General features: G+C 41.8%; 1 protein-coding gene across 1 annotated transcript in view; it reads right to left on the bottom strand.

Annotated features, from left to right (window-relative positions):
• Positions 1-19,190, bottom strand: part of rgs12b (regulator of G protein signaling 12b) — a 246,381-nt gene that overhangs the window by 93,990 nt on the left and 133,201 nt on the right. The window contains exons 6-9 of the mRNA XM_078556924.1: positions 18,319-18,411; positions 14,278-14,421; positions 13,739-13,918; positions 1,567-1,714 (exon numbers count right to left, since the gene is read on the bottom strand). Of these exons, the coding sequence (XP_078413050.1) occupies positions 1,567-1,714; positions 13,739-13,918; positions 14,278-14,421; positions 18,319-18,411 (565 nt within the window). The remainder of the gene's footprint in view (positions 1-1,566; positions 1,715-13,738; positions 13,919-14,277; positions 14,422-18,318; positions 18,412-19,190) is intronic.

Raw genomic sequence — 19,190 nt, 5'->3', positions numbered from 1 at the left:
TTCCTGCACATGGGCTCATCTGGGTCACGAAGTGTCCACAACTCCCCACGTCACAGGGTGGGCATTCTGCTTGGCAGAGCTGTCCTGCCATGCCTTAAACTTTTAAATAACTTTATTTACTTTAACTTTAGTTACTTTAACCTTACTTGTGTACTACAGTCCCACATAAGAGGTTAGTGTGTCAAATTAAAGCACATGGGACTGGGGGTAATATATTGGCACAGACTGGTTAGCAGACAGGAGGAATAAATGGGACTTTTTCTGACTGGAAGGTGGTGACTAGTCGGGTACCGCAGGATCAGTGCTTGGACCCTAGCTATTCACAATATACATCAATGATTTCGCTGAGGGAAACAAATGTAATATTTCCAAGTTTGCTGACGACAAAAAACTTGGTGGGAATGTGAGCGATGAGGGTGTTGAGGCTTCAAGGTGACTTAGCCAGGTTGAGTAAGTGGGCAAATACATGGCAGATGCAGTATAACGTGGATAAGTGTGAAGTTATCCACTTCGGTAGGAAAACAGAATGGCAGAGTATTATTTAAATAGTAATAGATTGGGAAAGGTTGATGTACAAAGGGACCTGGGTGTCCTTGTACAGGAATCATTGAAAGCAAGCATGCAGGTGCAGCAAGCAGTTAAGAAGACAGATGGTATGTTGGCCTTCATTGCGAGAAGACTTGTGTACAAGAGCAAGGATGTCTTACTGCAGCTGCACGGGGCCTTGGTGAGACCACACCAGGAGTATTGTGTGCATTTTTGGTCTCCTTACCCAAGAAAGGATATGCTTGCCATAGAGGGAGTGCAGTGAGGATTCACCAGACAGATTCCTGGGATGGCAGGTTGTTGTATGAGGAGAAATTGGGCCGACTAGGCCTGTATTCACTGGAGTTCAGAAGAATGAGGGGAGATCTCATCGAATTCTGACAGGGACGGACAGACTGGGTGCAGGAATGATGTTTTCTCTGGCTGGGGGGGCCTAGAACAAGGGGTCACAATCTCAGGAGACAGGGTAGACTATTTAGGGCTGAGTTGAGGAGAAACTTCTTCACTCCGGTTGGTGAACCTATGGAATTCTCTATTACAGAAGACTATGGAGGCCAAGTCACTGAATATATTTAAAAGGAAATAGATAGGTCTTGGGCTCTAAAAGAAGTATGTGGGGACGGGGTGTAGGAGTATGGCGTTGAAATAGAGGATCAGCCATGATCATATTGAATGGTGGAGCAGGCTTGAAGGGCCGAATGACCTGCTCCAATTTTCTATTGTGTAAAAAGTTCTTCTTCACATTTTCCCCCTGTATCTATTGCCCAGAATCTTAAATCTGTGTCCTCTAGTCCTTTTACCATCGACTAATGGAAAAAGTTTTGCCTTATCAGCCTCATCTAAGCCTGTTATAATCTTGCACATTTCTATCAAATCTCCCCTCAACCTCCTCTGCTCCAAGGAGAACCCCCCCCCAGCCTTTCCAACCAAATCTTGTAACTAAAATCCATCCCTGGAACCATTCTAGTAAATCTACTGCTACTTTTTAAAAATGATAAAATGTAAGCATACAGAATTTACCGGCATGTGAACCTCCATTCTCTTTTCTCTTCTGAGTTCTTCCCAGGCTCCTTCGTGACCAGGAAAAAAATGTTCCCCTCTTCTTGTTGCCATTATCATCTTCAAGTTCAATGGGTAGTAATCTGCCCGATTTAATTTTTGTGCTGGACTGAACAGAAAAAAAAAATCACTGAATAAAATTTGTGATTAGAAACTTATCTCTGGACAATGCTGAGTAAAGTATTAATTTGCCTATAGATGGGTGTCATAAGTAAAATAATTGCTTAAACCTGTTTCAAACTGTTGAAAGGGACAGCCTTTTCATATCTCAGCTGCTTCCTGTCTGTTCCTGAATCAATAAACTTGGAAGAAAATTTCCTTCCCCAAAAAACAGTAAGTTCCAAGTAAAAATATTTTAAAATTTCATCTAAGCCAGTGCTATTAAATTAGATGGTTGAGAACAAATACGGTTTGCTTAAAATTGAAGTTCATAGTTTTAGCTCATCTGATAGTTAGGTTTAGAGATGAAGGAAACAGGCTAAGCATGGTGAATATTAAGTATATATTTGCGTATGTGTCCAATAATTGTTCAGTGAAAGATAAAGTTGCAAATTATTGTTTTGTAGGACACTTTTATTACTGCTTGTTCAGTAAAACACTCTGCACTCCTTGGACCAGTCAAGGGAATAGCCCTTGTAATACATTTGCTTCCCATGATTAGTGTCAGTAGTGGCTTGCTATCTCAGCCTCTGCAGTTTTTCAGAAACATAAATCCAACAAAGATGGAGGGCAAAAAAAAAACAAATAAAATGATATTATTGATTGATTTAAAAACAAATTTAATGCAAATCTGCTTGTTTGTCTGTATATTCGACTATCCTTTTTAGAGCAATCAGTAGGAGATGCCTCTGAGAAACCCCAACAGGTGATATTGAGTACATCTGGCTTCAACTAAATCTAAGGGCCAGGTTTTTGTGAAGTTGAGACAATTCAAGCGATTTCCAATTTTGCCAGTGAGGGATAAAGATGCAGGTAGCAAGACTGTATCCTGCACTCCCAGCCTGGCTGGCTCCAGTGCAGGAGTCAGCACCTCCCAGCCCCCCTCACAATTTTCATGAAGTCAGGCCAGCATCTCCGTGACTGTGGTTCATGGTCCCTCGGGAGTCATGAACCATAGTCTGGATTTGGGAACCTTTTGAAAGATAAGTTTAAAAGGTCTTAGCCCCTCATACCCTCCCCGCCTGCTCTTTTTTAAATCCTCCCCACTTTCATTCTGACAAGGACAGAGGAACGAAAGTCTGGGCCTTTGCCTCAGTTTTCACAGAATAGAGGGATCAGGAGGCAGAATGGGAAGAGATATCTAGAGTGGGAGGAGGCTTGTCTAGGGTATAAACACCAGTATTGTCCAGCTGGGCTAATGGCCTGTTTCGGTACCACAGATTCTTGTAATCTTTCTGGCACTTTAAAGACTGCAAGGAATAAAAACAATGTCATGCAAATTGTGGTAATTTACTAATCTGCAGTGCTAACCACAGTGCTGTACCTTTCAAATGCAATAATTAACAGATTGGCACATTAGGGGATATTATTCATATTCCATGGATGCTCTCTTTTACACCAAAGTAATAGAAAATTGAAACACAATAGTCAGATTTTTGTGGGTAGTGGATCAGAGCAACTTTGCAACTTGTGTTGCATTGCCTACACCAGGGAATCAACATTAATCTTCATAGTCACTGCAAACAAATTTCTCCCCCTTAGAAAATTTAAGATATTAGCCTTAGTAACATATGCAGTGACTCAAAGTATTCATCTCCTCTGTTGCTTCATTTTACCCATTTAATCAGTTGGTGCAAGATCTCAATATTTATTCTATTCAGGTTAAGTAAGTAATGCTTAATTCAATGGATCAGAAGCATACCGGCAATATTTAGCCAACACATAGTACTTAAGACTTTTTAAAATTAAAACAGTTCACTTCATTTAGTCAGACAGCAAAACCTGAAATAGAAAACTTTACACATCCTCATTGGATAGGAGACAAATTTTGTGACTAAAAAGGTTTCAGGTTCAGAGCATGGGTTTTAGATTCCATTCTGTAAAATTATAACCCTATCTGTGATCCATGGTTCAGACTAGCAAAACTAGTGCTGGGAGTGGAGACTGAAGATTTGTTCTATAATTTATAGACCACTAGTGAATTGACCTGATTGTTGAAAACACTTAAGCTGAAAGCCAGTTTAGTCAATGCTAAAATTGGGACTTATTAACAGTTGCATGATGTGTCTTTTATCTTTTTTTAAGTATTAAAATTTAATCTAGTAAAGAGTAGGTAAACTTAACAGGGTTAAAAAATATATCACAGGTCCATTAGCATTTGTGCAGTTAATATTTTGTGTGCACACCCTTTATCATATCTGACAACAGAGGTCAGTGAGCCACATTGTAAAACTAAACAGAGGAAAAAGGGGGAGAGCAAAAGAGATGTTTGGGGTTATTTTCATGTTCCCCAGATGGCCCATCCATTGTAGGATGTGCTCAATTTTCAAAACCTTTTCCATCATTTATATTTATATATTTATTCTCAGCAAGTCAACATTTATGGACCAATCCTAGTTGATCTGACAAGATAGTGGTGAACCTTCTCCTTGAATCATACATATACATATGAATTTGGAGCAGGGGTAGGCCGTTTGGCCCTTGAGCTTGCTCTTCTATTTGATAAGGTCATGGCTGATTTGAATACGGCCTCAACACTTTCCTCTGTATCTCCCATAACCTTTGACTCACTATCAATCAAGAATCTATCTAACTCCACCTTAAAAATATTCAATGACCCTACTTCCACTGCTCTCTAGGGAAGAAAATTGCACAGACCAACAACACTCAAGAGAAAAATATTCTCCTCATCTTCGTCTTAAACAGGAGACCCCTTATTTTTAAACTGTGTCTGCTGGTTCTAATTTCTCCATAAGGGGGAAAAACCCTCTTAGCATCAACACTGTCAAGCCTTCTCAGGACTATGTGTCAACAAGGTCACCTCTCAAGCTTCTAAACTCCAATGAGTTGCTAACATCCCATGTTGATAGTCTCCCACAGTAGGTGATTCCAGGATGCTGATCCAGTGACGATGAATGAATGGAGATATATGCCCAAGGCGAGGCTATGGCATAGTGGTATTGTCCATCGACCTAGGGTAATGCTCTGGGGATCCGGGTTCGAATGCCCACGACGGCAGATAGTGGAATTTGAATTCAATTAAAATCTGGAATTAAAAGTCTAACGATGACCGTGAAACCACTGTCAATTGTTGTAAAGACCCATCTGGTTCAATAATGTCCTTCTGGGAAGGAAACCTGGTCTGGCCTACATGTGAACCAAAACCACAGCATGTGCTTAGCTCTTAAATACCCTCAAATGGCCTAGCAAGCCACTCAGTTGTAACAAACCGCTACAAAGTCACAAAAAAGGAATGAAACCAGATGGACCACCTGGCATTGACCTAGGCACCGGAATAGGCTGTCAATCCTGCAAAGTTCTCCTTACTAACATCTGGGGGCTAGTGCCAAAATTAGGAGCGATGACATAGTCATCCTCATGGAATCATATGTTACAGAGAATGTCCCAGACACCACCATTACCAACCCTGGGTATGTCCTGCCTCACGGGCAGGACAGGCCCAGCAGAGGTGGCGGCACAGTGGTAAATAGTCGGGAGGCAGTTGCCCTGGGAGTCCTCAACATCAACTCTGGAGGAAGCACTGAGGGTGGCAAGGGCACAGAATGTACTCTGGGTGGGGGTCTTCAATGTCCATCACCAACAGTGGCTCGGTAGCACCACTACTGGCCGAGTCCTAAAGGACATAGCTGCTAGACTGGGTCATAGGCAGGTGGTGAGGGAACCAACAAGAGGGAAAAATATACTTGACCTTATCCTCACCAACCTGCCAGCCGCAGATGCATCCGTCCATGACAGCATCAGTAGGAGTGACCACCAGAGTCCTGCCTTCACATTGAGGATACCCTCCATCGTGTTGTGTGGCACTACCACAGTGCTAAATGGGATAGATTTTGAACACCTCTAGCAACTCAAGACTGGGCATCCGGTGGGCCAGCAGCAGAATTGCACTCTAACACAATCTGTAACCTCATAGCACAGCATATCCTCCATTCTACCATTAGCATCAAGCCAGGGGATCAACCCTGGTTCAATGAAGTGCAGGAGGGCATGCCAAAAGCAATACCAGGCATACTTGCAGTATAATGTGGATAAATGTGAGGTCATCCACTTTGGTAGCAAAAACAGGAAGGCAAGATTATTGGCTATAAAGTGAGAGAGGGGAATGTGCAACGAGACCTGGGTGTCCTCGTATACCAGTCACTGAAGGCTGAAGGTAAGCATGCAGGTGCGGCAGGTGGTAAAGAAGGCAAATGGTATGTTGGCCTTCATAGCAAGAGGATTCGAGTACAGGAGCAGGGATGTCTTCCTGCAATTATACAGGGCCTTGGTGAGACCACACCTGGAATATTGTGTGCAGTTTTGGCCTCCTTATCTGAGGATGTTCTTGCTATAAAGGAAGTGTGAAGGTTTACCAGACATATGAGGAGAGGTTGAGTCGGTTTGGATGATATTCGCTGGAGTTCAGAAGAATTAGGGGGGATCGCATAGAAACCTAAAGTTCTAACAGGACTAGACAGGGTAGATGCAGGAAGGATGTTCCCGACGGTGGGGGAGTCCAGAACTGGTGGCTCACAGTCTGAGGATACGGGGTAGACCACTTAGGACTAAGATGAGGAGAAATTTCTTCACCCAGAGTGGTGAGCCTGTGGAATTCGCTACCACAGAAAGTAGTTGAGGCCAAAACATTGTATGTTTTCAAGGAGGAGATAGATATAGCTCTTGGGGTGAAAGGGATCAAAGGATGTGGGGAGAAAGCGGGAGCAGGCTATTGAGTTGGATGATCAGCCATGATCATAATGAATGGTGGAGCAGGCTCGAAGGGCCGAATGGCTTATCTCCTGCTCCTATTTTCTATGTTACTTAAAAATGAGGTGTCAACCTGGTGAAGCTGTAACATAAGACTACTTGAGTGCCAAATGGCATAAGCAGCAAGTGATAGACAGAGCTAATCGATCCCAAAACCAACGGATCAAATCTAAGCTCTGCAGTCCTGCCACATCCCATTGTGAATGGTGGTGGACAATTAAACAACTCACTGTAGGAGGAAGAGGCTCCACGAATATCCCCATCCTCAATGGTGGAGGAGCCCAGCACATCATTGCAAAAGATAGGCTGAAGCATATGCTACAATCTTCAGCCAGAAGTGCCAAGTGGATGATCCCCTAGCTTGGCTTCCTCCAGATGTCCCCAGTATTATAAGTGCCAGTCTTCAGCCAATTCAATTCACTCCACGTAATATCAAGAAATGGCTGAAGGCACTGGATACTGCAAAGGCTATGGGCCCTGTCAATATTCCGGCAATAGTACTGAAGACTTGTGCTCCAGAACTTGCTGCACCCCTAGCCAAGCTGTTCCAGGACAGCTACAACACTGGCATCTACCCAGCTATGTGGAAAATTGCCCAGGTATGTCCTGTACACAAAAAGCAGGACAAATCCAACCTGGCCAATTACTGCCCCATTAGTCTACTCTCCATCAGTAAAGTGATGGAAGAGGTAATCAACAGCACTATCAAGCAGCGTTTGCTTAGCAATAACCTGCTCACTGATGCCCCGTTTGGGCACTGCCAGGGTCACTCGGCTCCTGACCTCATTACAGCCTTGGTTCAAACATGGACAAAACAGCTGAACTCCCGAGGTGAGGTGAGAGTCACTGCCCTTGATATCAAGGCCACATTTGACTGAGTGTGGCATCAAGGAGCCCTAGCAAAACTGGAATCAGGGGGAAAACTCTCCGCTGGTTGGACTCATACTTAGCACAAAGGAAGATGGTTATGATTGAGTTATGAGATGGACGTCAGTTACCGCAGCTCCAGGACATCACTGCAGCTCCAGGACATCACTGCAGGAGTTCCTCAGGGTAGTGTCCTCAACCCAACCATCTTCAGTGGCTTCCTTCCATCATAAGGTCAGAAGTTCGGATATTCGCTCATGATTGCACAACGTTCAACACCATTCGTGACTCCTCAGATACTGAAGCATTCCATGTCCAAATACAACAAGACTTGGACAATATCCAGGCTTGGGCTGACAAGTGGCAAGTAACATTTGTGCCACACAAGTGCCAGGCAATGACCATCTCCAACAAGAGAGAATCTAACCATCGCCCCTTGACATTCAATAGCATTACCATCACTGAAGCCCCAACTATCAACATCCTGAGGGTTGCCATTGACCAGAAACTAAATTGGACTAGCCATATAAATACTGTGGCTACCAGAGCACATCAGAGGCTAGCAATCTTGCGACGAGTAACTCATCTCCTGACTCCTCAAAGCCTGTCCACCATCTACAAGGCAAAAATCAGGAGTGTGATGGAATATTCACCACTTGCCTGGATGAGTGCAGCTCCAACAATACTCAAGAGGCTTGACACTGTCCAGGACACAGCAGCCCGCTTGATTGGCACCACATCCACAAACATTCACTCCCTCCACCACCAACACACATTAGCAGCAGTTTGTGCCATCTACAAGATACACTGCAGGAATTCACCAAGGCTCCTAAAACAGTACCTTCCAAACCAAAACCGCTACCATTTGGAAGGACAAAGACAGCAGACACATGGGAAAACCACCACCTGGAAGTTCCCCTCCAAGTCACTCACCATCCTGATTTGGAAATATATCAACATTCCTTCACTGTCACTGGGTCAAAATCCTGGAACTCCCTCCCTAACAGCACTGTGGGTGCACCTACATCACATGGAGTGCAGCGGTTCAAGAAGGAAGCTCACCACCACCTTCTCAAGGGCAACTAGGGATCAGCAATAAATACTGGCCCAGCCAGTGAAGCCCACATCCTGTGAATGAATGAAAAAAAAATTAAGGATGCTATATGACTTAGAGTGAAATTTAGGGATGATGGCTATTTCCAATGATCTTGTTGCTCTTACTTACAAATTAGGAAGAGTGGGCCATTCTGCCCTGTCATTTAAGATCATGGCTGATCTCACTGTGGCCTCAACTTTCCTGTCTATCCCTTTTGACTCCCTTGTCAGTCAAGAATCTATCTAACTCAGCCTTAAAAATATTCAATGAGCCAGCGTCCACATCTCACTGGGGAGCAGAATTCCACATACTAACGATCCTCAGGGAAAAAAAATGTCTCCTCACCTCCATCTTAAATGGGAGACCCCTTATTTTTAAGCTGTGCCCCCTAGATCTAGTCTCTCCCACATAGGGAAATATCTTTTCAGCATTCACTCTGTCAAGTCCTCTCAGGATCTTGTTTGCTTCAATAAGATCACCTCTCATTCTTCTAAACTCCAGTGGATACAGGCCCAATCTGTCCAACCTTTCCTCATAAGACAACATTTTCATCCCAGGAATCAGTCAAGTGAACCTTCTCTGCGCTGCTTCTAATGCAATTACGCTCTTCCTTAAATAAGGAGACCAAAATTGTACACAGTGCTCTAAATGTGGTCTCACAAACACCCTTTACAACTGCAGCAAAACTTCCCTACTTTTATATTCCATTCCCCTTACCATAAGCAACAACATTCTATTTGTCTTCCTAATCACTTGCTGTACCAGGACACTGTTATGATCCCAGCTGATGTTACTACTGGACAAGCCTAATCCCAGGGTGGAAGCTGGCTTGATAGATCCTTTTATTTTTTGTTTAGATATGTGGAGTGGCTACTGAACAGGGTCACAGAAGCCAGCCGATGAACTTTTAACAAAAGAATAAAACATTTATTAAACAAGCTCAACTTTTTTACATTACTAAAATAAAAATACCTGGAAAAACTCAGGTAACATTACTCCTTCACCCAAAACTATATCTTTACATATATAAACAGATTTGTTAGGATAACACAAATTACAAAAGCTTATGCTCTCATGTTCACAGTAAGTACATAATCCATGTAAACCAACAGGCGGCCTGTGGTCAGGCACATCACACTCTGAAACCAAGTGACAGATGCCACCCCAAACAGATGCTATGAATATCTCATCAGCTCCCCCCAGATGCTTGTCACAACGTGAGCCAATCAGCCTCACTGAACTCCATCTTTCACACGAGGGTTTTCAATCTCCACTTTTCAAGAACTTGCTTTGGAATTTTCTCCCAAACCGACCCTTTCTCTCATACGCCTTCCACAAGGGTCTACCTCCAGAGTTTCAAACTCTCCTTTCGATGTTCCTCTCCCCTGAATTACAAAGCTTTCTTCCACTCACTCTCAGCAACTTTACCATCAACAGTACACCACTGCTTCACATGCCCATAGCAAAGAGTTACAGATGTTCAGGCATCTCTGAACCTTCTGGCCTCTCGCTTTAAATCTGCTTCCTGCAGCTTATCTTCCTTTAAGCTTGGAGCCTTCCTCTGCACCTCACTCTTAACTTCACTCAACAGGACCTTTTCCATGTCCTTCCTTTAGCTAGGAAGTTTGCTTGGGATCTTTCCTGTTCTATTCCCTTGGATTTGGGGACTTTCTTCTTTAGCTTGGGGACTTGTTATCTGTCCCTTTGCTCCCATCTCTCTCTGGCAACTACTTTCAACTGAACTCAAACTACTGCTTTTCTCTCTGTCTGTGTGTGTAGATGGGGCCTACCTCTCTGGGCCTCTATTGCTAGGCTACAGCACAGTTTTTTCTACTCTTGTGTTTGCTTTAACTTCACTTCAACAACTGTAAAAACACATTAGAAATGCAGGTATGCAAACAGCTTTAGCCCTGCTACCTCCCTCAAAAAGGAAACTAAATCTCAGGTTTCACCTTTTAAAATGAAACTAAAACTCAACTTAACCTTTTTCTTAACACACACACACAGACATACAAATCAAACTTAAACTTTATAGCTAAAACTCATTCCTAACACTCACAAATACAAATATAACTTAAACTGTCTCTTTCCTAACAACATCCAGGTCCCTCTGTACTGCACTGTTCTGCAATCTCCCTCCATTTAAATAGTATATTGTTTTTCTATTCTTCCTACCAAAGCGGAAAAGTTCTCATTTTCGCACATTATACTCCATCTGCCAAATTTTTGCCCACTCACTTAACCTTGCAGACTCTCTACTTTCTCGACAACTTACTTTCCTGCCTATCTTGGTGTCATTTGCAAATTTAGCTACCGTACATTCAATCCCTTCATCCAAGTCATTGATATAAATTGTAAATAGTTGAGACCCCAGCACTGATCCCTGCGGCATTCCAATCATTACACCTTGCTAAACCGAAAATGACCCATTTATTCCTACTCCGTTTCCTGTCAGCTAACCAATCCTCTATCCACGCTAATATCTTACCCACTACACTATGAGCTCTTACTTTGTACAGTAACCTTTGATGTGGCACCTTGCCAAATGCCTTCCGGAAATCAAATACAGCACATCTACAGGTTCCCCAATATCCACGTTGCTTGTTATTTCCTCAAAGAATTCTAATAAATACAGTTTCCTGCTTTCTGTCTCCCTCCACTCACTATTTTCGAATCTGCTGGTACCTTTCCAGAATCTAGGGAATTTTGGAAAATTAAAACCAATGCATCTGCTATTTCATTATTATCAATAGTAGGAGTCACTAGATAGTAGACAGGAAAGTAGAATTGAGGCCACAATCTGATCAGCCATGATCTTATCAAATGGCAAAGCAGGGATCAAGGAGGTGAATAGCCTAATCCTGCTCCTAATTCATATGCATGTATGTATATGTATCATTCAAGAAGGTTCAGAGCTGCTTCACTAGTTTGAAGGTCATTTGACCTATTAACTTTGTATTGCTGAAAAAAGAGACACGTCTAAGATTGGACAACATTTGCTAAATACTCCTCAATGTGCTAACAATTACGGTGACAACCAATTTAAGATTGTCAGTTGGGCCTGCAATGTGGTGCATTTGTGTGTACTGGAAGCTATATTAATCCACAGGGCCCTGTTCTTTGCAGACAGAAAGAAAATGTATATATGTTGCGCCTGTTTCAGCTAAACAAAATAAGTGAGAGCCATTTGCTGACCCATTCCTCAGGGCAATGCCTTGACCAATCAGGGTCAATTTCAAACAATGCTTGGCAACTAACTGTCAGTCACCATCAGTGGTGTGTTCTCCATGGCACCGCCACTTGCCAACCAATCAGCACTCTCTTCACATACAGTTGTTGTTTTCCCCCTTATATTGGTATTCTTGCAAGTGTCCTGATGAGTACAAGACAGAAATCTTAGACATGTCTCTCTTTTCAGCAATACACAAGTTCTATACTATGGTCATGAGGCTATTAATGTATATAATATTTTGGAAAATATTTTTCTTGGAAAATATTTTTCTTTTAAAATAGAGGTTTAGTCTGTGGGTGTGTCTTAATTGGATTAAAGCCAGCTAGTCTGGGTGCTTTGATGGGTACTAGTTTTGATATGTACTAGTTTTGATATGTAAGAGAGAGAGCGTGCATTTGCATTTCTTTTTGAATAGAGCATTCAAGAAATGGGGTGAAAACTGATGCCTTTCTAGCAGCTACCAAGCAATATGTTTATATTACTAATAAAGTTGGTACAATGAAAGGGGTTTTATTGATAGAGAGGTTTAGTTCAGAGGTTGTTGATACAATGAGAATTAACATTCAATGGGGCTGGTAGGTACAACTTCAGTAGTTTTCAGGTGTGCAGGGCAGAGGCAATGTGAGGTCAAAAGGCAGCTGTAAGCCTCCAGCTGGCTCCGCAGCAACCAAAGTGAAAGAATCTCATTTTGAATTTGTACGGTGAAAATGCTTTGTCTGGTGTTTGGTTAAGTCTATGGGTTGCTGTTGCCTAAATGGAGATTAGTTTGGGAATTTGTTAAAAGTTATGATAGTAGTAATTTGTAGCCATGTGTACATCTATTTGAACCTGTGTAAATGATTAAAATGTTTCCTTTAGTTTAACGTAGAACCTCGGGAACTGGTGGTCTGATTCCTGAATTTAGAGTCACATCTCGAAATTAACACTTAAAATTATAGGCTATGACAATTGTTTAAAGTTTCCCTCTGGGATTTTTAAATAACTCCGCTTTACCAACTGCATCAGTCATAACAACTACCAAATGACTATTTATTAACTTTGTCTGGTCATTGCAGTATCTGCTGTCCCTCCCCACCCCATATCATTTTCTCCTCTTGCACCCTGTAAAGGTACACATATATCTTTTAAGCTTTCAATTCTGGTGAATGGTATAAACTTACAATCTTAACCTACATTTCTCTTTCACAGATACTGACAGATCTACTTTAAATTCCAGCAGTTTTAAAATGATTATTTACTTATATTAATACCAATGCAATATGAATTAGTCTCTTCTCCATAAAGTTCATCTTCACATATTATAATGCATGCCAACATTTAATTTAAATGGCTTGCACCAAAGTAAATCAAGAATGCAGTTATCTAGCATTATATCAGTTTCCACCGCTATTCAATTACAGTAATGATGAAATAAAAACAGAAAATGCTGGAAAAACTCAACAGGTCTGACAGCATCTGTGGAGAGAGAAACAGTTAATGTTTTGAGTCCATATGACTACAGAGTAATAATGAATATGGCTGCAGTGGAATGAAGGGTGCTCTTGTAGCTATACTGAAACATGTTCTTAACCTCTTGCTGCTTGCATTGAACTGACAACATTAATTGGACTTAAGCCTCTTACTTGATTGTAGAACAAGAATGTAACTCGCTCATCTTTGAAGGCTGTTTTTTTTCCTTAATTCATTGTTCTGCTCCCAGCCCTCACCTCCCTGATTTTCTTGCCTTCTTTTCTGGGGGTACAGGCAACATGCTGGGCTGCAGTTTCATGGACACCCCACATTACTTCACTCAAGTGCCAATGTGTCATATCTGAGTCTCGGAAATGAGTACTGACAGGTTAGCCGAGTCCAATCCTGTCCTCACTTACACTCTTACTTTCTGCATGGAGCACTAGATAACGGCCAGAAGTTGAGAATCCTAAGGGTTTTTCTTTTTCTTTCATCCTATCCCAGTACACTCAGGTCATGTATAAATTGACATTAATAAAAGAGTTGAAAGGTTAAATACGTACTTTGTTTGGGGTAGAATGGTCGGACCGGTCCAAGCTGGCGCTGTGCCTTGAGGTAGGACTGCATGGTACCCGACAAGGGTCAGGTAAGGGGCGGCCTTCCACTTCTGCTAACATGCATTCTTGATAGAGTGTTGATTTCAGAAAACGAGAGTAGCTATCAAACTTCATCAGGTTAAAAATCTATTTTGGAGGAAAGAAACATTGTAGTCTTTTCTTTCTCAGAAGTTATTTTCAGATCAAAACAAAGATATAACATTACCTTTGCATGCATAGTTAATGCTACTTAAGTGTAGAAAAAAACTGCAATTGAATAACAAGTAAAAGCAATGCACGTATTAGGATTAGTATGTGAAATCACAAGCTATGGTTATGGAAAATTCCTTCGTAAAATGCTTTCTGCAATTAGGCCTATTTAACAATGTTATTACTCCTACAAAATACTTATCACAATTTATTGATTTTAAAGCGAGGGAATAGTGGGAAGAGAGTTTATCAGTGGACTATGTAAATGAATGAATGCTCTGCTTGTATTACTACACCTGTAGTTGCTGCTCTTTAAACATATCTGGGTGCGGTGCGTTAATGATATCATCAGCTAACTGTGCCTGGCTGTCGATATTGACAGGTGTAAGTGCCTTGTTGGATAAAAAGTTGTTGTAGATCTCCCGAGCTCTATACAAAAGCTGTAAAACACAGTGGAATCAAAAGGAACAAAAAGCTGTAAAATGTATTTCACCATGTTGGGGTTAAGTATCAGTCAGCTACTGTGGTTAACAAGTGGATATTTTAAAAAAATAAATACAGAAACAAAGTGAAAAAGATTGTAACTTTTTTAACCCTCACAAGCAACAGTTACCATTCAGCTGATGCACAATATGACAAATAACTTAAAACTTTCAACCACTTGCTACAAATACACATGTTTTAGATTCATTTTTTTAACAGAGCAAGTCAATAAATACTTAAGGGGTGCAGGGTAAAGCAAAATGGATGACTTGGGGAGGTGGTGCCACCGATGGACATAGAGCAAAGCATTTTTCCCCTCCACCCTGCCCTGCCCAACATCAACTGCACAGCTAAAGCTGCAATTAATTGGCCACTTAAGGGCCTCAATAGGCCCAGGGCAGGCACCACACCCAACGTCTCCAATGCTCCCCATTAAATTTGAGAAAGGTCAGGGGCAGAGGGAGAGGCCATACACTGCATTTTACGAGCCCCCCCACTTCAAACAGAATCTCAGAATTTTTACAGAGCAGAAGGAGGCCATTCAGTGCATTAAGTCTGTACTAGCTCTCTGAAAGAGCATTCTACCTAGTCCCACTCCCCTGCACATTCTCTCATTCCAGATAGCCATACAATTCCCTTTTGAATACCTCGACTGAACCTGCCTCCACTGCCCTTTCAGGAAATTCACTCCAGACTCCAACCACTCTCTGGGTGAAAAAATTTTTCTTCACATCTCTTTTACTCCTTTTGCCAATTATTTTGAATCTGTGCCCTTTAGTTCTTGAAGCTCTCGAGTGGGAGCAGTTTCTCACTATTTACCCTGTCCATACCTCTCAGAATTTTGAATACCTCTATCAAGTCTCCTCTCAGCCTTCTTTACTCCAAGAAAAACATTCCTGTGGCGGCGGGTGACAGAGGGAGGTCCAGCACATAGAGAGCGGACCTGCGTGAGAAGCGCAGCGGCAGGAGGCAAAAATCAGTGGCAGAGAACCCCTTCAACCTATTTCTACCTGTCAGAGCCAGAGTGTGACATCACAGGAAAACAGGTAGGTGATTATTTCTTCCGTGTCTCTCTTGAGGCCGTAGGGCTGATCCACAAGGATCAATCTATACTTGGAGAGGCAGGGATTAATCAAGGACAGTCAGCATGGTTTTGTTAAGGGGAGGTCATGTCTGACCAATTTGATTGAATTTTTCGAAGAGGTGACCAGGTGTGTAGATGAGGGTAATGCATTTGACTCAGTCTACTTAGACTTCAGCAAGGCTTTTGATAAGGTCCCACATGGGAGACTGATAACTAAGGTAAGAGCCCATGGGATCCAAAACAATCTGACAAATTGGATCAAGAATTGGCTGAGTGGCAGGAAGTAGAGGGTGATGGTCGAGGGATGTTTTTGTGACTGGATGCCTGTGTCCAGTAGGGTTCCACAGGGATTGGTGTTGGGTCCCTTGCTGTTTGTATATATAAACAATTTAGTTTTGACTGTAGGAGGGTTGATCAGTAAGTTCGTGGATGATATGAAAATTGGTGGGGCGGTAAATAGTGAGGAGGATAGCCTTAGATTACAGGAGGATATAGATGGGCTGGTCAGATGGGCTAATCAGTGGCAAATAGAATTTAATCTGGATAAGTGTGAGGTGATGCACTTGGGCAGGAGAAACAAGGCAAGGGAATACATGATGAATGGTAGTACCTGGGAAGTACCGAGGATCAGAGGATGGTGTGCATATCCACCAGTCCCTTAAGGTAGCGGGACAGGTAGATAAGATGGTTAAGAAGGCATGTGGGATACTTGCCTTTATTAGCTGAGGCATAGAATATAAGAGCAGGGAGATTATGCTGGAACTGTATAAAATGCTGGTTAGGCCACAGCTAGACTATTGTGTGCATTATAGGAAGGATGTGATTGCACTAGAGTACAGGGGAGATTTACCAGGATGTTGCCTGGGCTGGAGAGTTATAGTTATGAGGAGAGATTGGATAGACTGGGGTTATTTTCCCTGGAGCAGAGGAGATTGAGGGGGCACATGATTGAGGTGTATAAAATTATGAGGGGCATAGATAGGGTAGACAGGAAGGAACATTTCCCCTTGGTGGAGGGATCAATAACCAGGGGGCATAGATTTAAGGTAAGCAGCAGGAGGTTTCAAGGTGATGTGAGGAAGAATCTTTTCACCCAGAGGGTGGTGGGAATCTGGAACTCACTGCCTGAAAGGGTGGTAGAGGCAGAATCCCTCATAACATTTAAGTATTTGGATGTTCACCTACGATGCCATGGCATACAGGGCTATGGGCCTAGTGCTGGAAAATGGGATTAGAATAGTTAGGTACTTGTTTGACCATTGCAAACTCGATGGGCCAAAGGGCCTTTTTCTGTGCTGTAGAGCTCTGAGGGCCTCAATTACTTACTATCTATATTAATGAATTGGAGGAGGGGGCAGAGTGTAATGAGTCCAAATTTGCTGATGATACAAAAATAGGTGGGAGGGTATGGTGTGATGAGGACATAAGGAATCTGCAATATCTGATATAGGACACAACCTTTGTTTCTTTATTATATCCAATACCACACTCCTTGGCTGTTACATCATGAAACCTTTTGCGATTTAATCTCTCCTGCCCTCCACACCATCACAGTACTTCCCTTTTTTTCTTCCTGCCCAGTCCCCCTTCCACCGTATTAAAAATGCTTACATTTCTACTTTTCTTCAGTTCTGATGGAAGGTCATCTTGATCTGAAACTTTTCTCTCCACAGATACTGCCTGACCTGCTGAGTATTTCCAAAACTTTTTGTTTTTATTTGAAATTAGAAGCTTATATTTTGTGTCTTTTCATCATAATGCATCTTGGTGCACTGCTTTATTTTGCCAATACACTGCTTCAGGTTGAATATTCAAAAACTATTTTTTGCAACAAAATCTAGAAGTGGTAAAAGTTGAGAATGAATCATAAATGCATCCCATATAGTCTGCACAGGCTCTTTCTACCCTCCTTCTTCTCCATATTTTTTATCCAATTCCCTTTAGAAATCTATAATTCAATCTGTATCCACCATGCGATCAGGTAGTACATTCCAAATACTAACCACTCATTGCATCAAAAACGTTTTCCTCATATTGTCTCTGGTTCTTTTGCCACATCAGCCTGAAACATTAACTCTGCTTCCCTTAACAGATGCTGCCTGACCTGCTGAGCATTTCCAGCATTTTTGGTTTTAATGTTTTAGGTTAAGATTTTGCGTTTTGAAAATACTGAAAGTTAGCAACATGTTCCCTAACAGGTTGCCGATGTACTTGGTAGGACTTCATTTAAAAATGTGCTGTGAGGTTATTAAATCTCTAGGAATGAGAGGTAGAGGGAGGATACAGATTGCTACAAACTGGCGATTGCCTCTGAGATGCCTTTTAGTCTCATCACATTCTCTCTTTTCTTTACTGTTTTTCCCTTGATGGTTCCTGCAACACCATATTGTAGGTCACAGTAAAGCAGTATTTATATTGGCAGGACAAAAGCAAAATACTGCGAATACTGAAAATTTGAAATGAGTGGTTAGCTGCATTGCTCACATTAAATCAAGAGGCTGTGAAAAAGAGGATACGTAGGTTTTGTTATTGTATGTAATGCACTCTTTTGATGGTATGATTATTATAATAATAATAATAATAATAATAATAAAGGCTTTATATTTATTTGTACCAAAATATACCCTTATCATTATTTTCACTCATGATCATAAAACCTATAGAGAGTCACTTGGGAGAAGTACTGCAGGGCTCTCTATGAAGAGTATAGAAGTGCAGTGGCAAGAAAATTGTCATGGAAAAACAGATAACGTTTTGACACATTTCTCACCTGTTTCTTGTCATGCTGAGAGATTTGGCTGAAGTACTCACAGTTCTGCCAGAACAAAATGTTTTCTTCACTGAATTCTTTCTTAAGGAACTCCTAATAAGATAAAATAAGTCAACACCCTGAATAATAAGCTACTACATTAACTGATCTGATACAGAAGCAATTCTATTTACCTTGCCTATTGTGAAATTCAATGCTAAGGAAAGAAGACACGTTATGCACATATATTAAATATGTCAGCTTGACTAAGTCAGTAACACTTGTGCATCTGTGTCAAAAAGTCACTCTTTGAATCTGAACACAAAATCTAGACTGATAGTCTGTTGCTGGTGAAGAACCTGTGATTTGAAGAGCTAATGATGGACAAATAAGGCTGAGGAAATTCAACTCCTTTTTGGCGTGCATGACACATGCACCTTTTTCATGGCAAACAATGAAAGCTATGGATCCTCAACACATGGACAAACGCTGGTAAGATCCAAAGATGCCAAGACTGTCCTCAAAGACATGGACAGTATTAACATATGCTGGAAAGAGTACTTTATAGAACTATTCAATCAGTACTCCACTGTGGACATGCAGCTGCTGGAGAACCTCCTATAACATGCAATCAGAAGTGAGCTAGGCAATGAGCCAATGCTTGAAGTGAAAATTGCTTCCAACCAGATCTTCTTCTTATTGTGTCCACAGACAGTCTATACATGGCTCAGCCAGAACTGGACACATTTTTGCGCCTTGTTGTTGAATTCGGCAAGATCTGCAACAGTGCAGGGTTCCTCTGGCGATAAGACATTGCAGGAGATGTTGCATAGTCTGTGGCTCAGTTCCACCTTCACAAGTTGTCGGGCAGGTTGTATATCCCCATTTGCTTA

Source organism: Cetorhinus maximus, chromosome 2 (genome assembly GCF_964194155.1).
Source record: "Cetorhinus maximus chromosome 2, sCetMax3.hap1.1, whole genome shotgun sequence".
Taxonomy (NCBI): Eukaryota; Metazoa; Chordata; class Chondrichthyes; order Lamniformes; family Cetorhinidae; genus Cetorhinus; species Cetorhinus maximus.
This window is presented reverse-complemented; position numbering and strand designations above follow the sequence as displayed.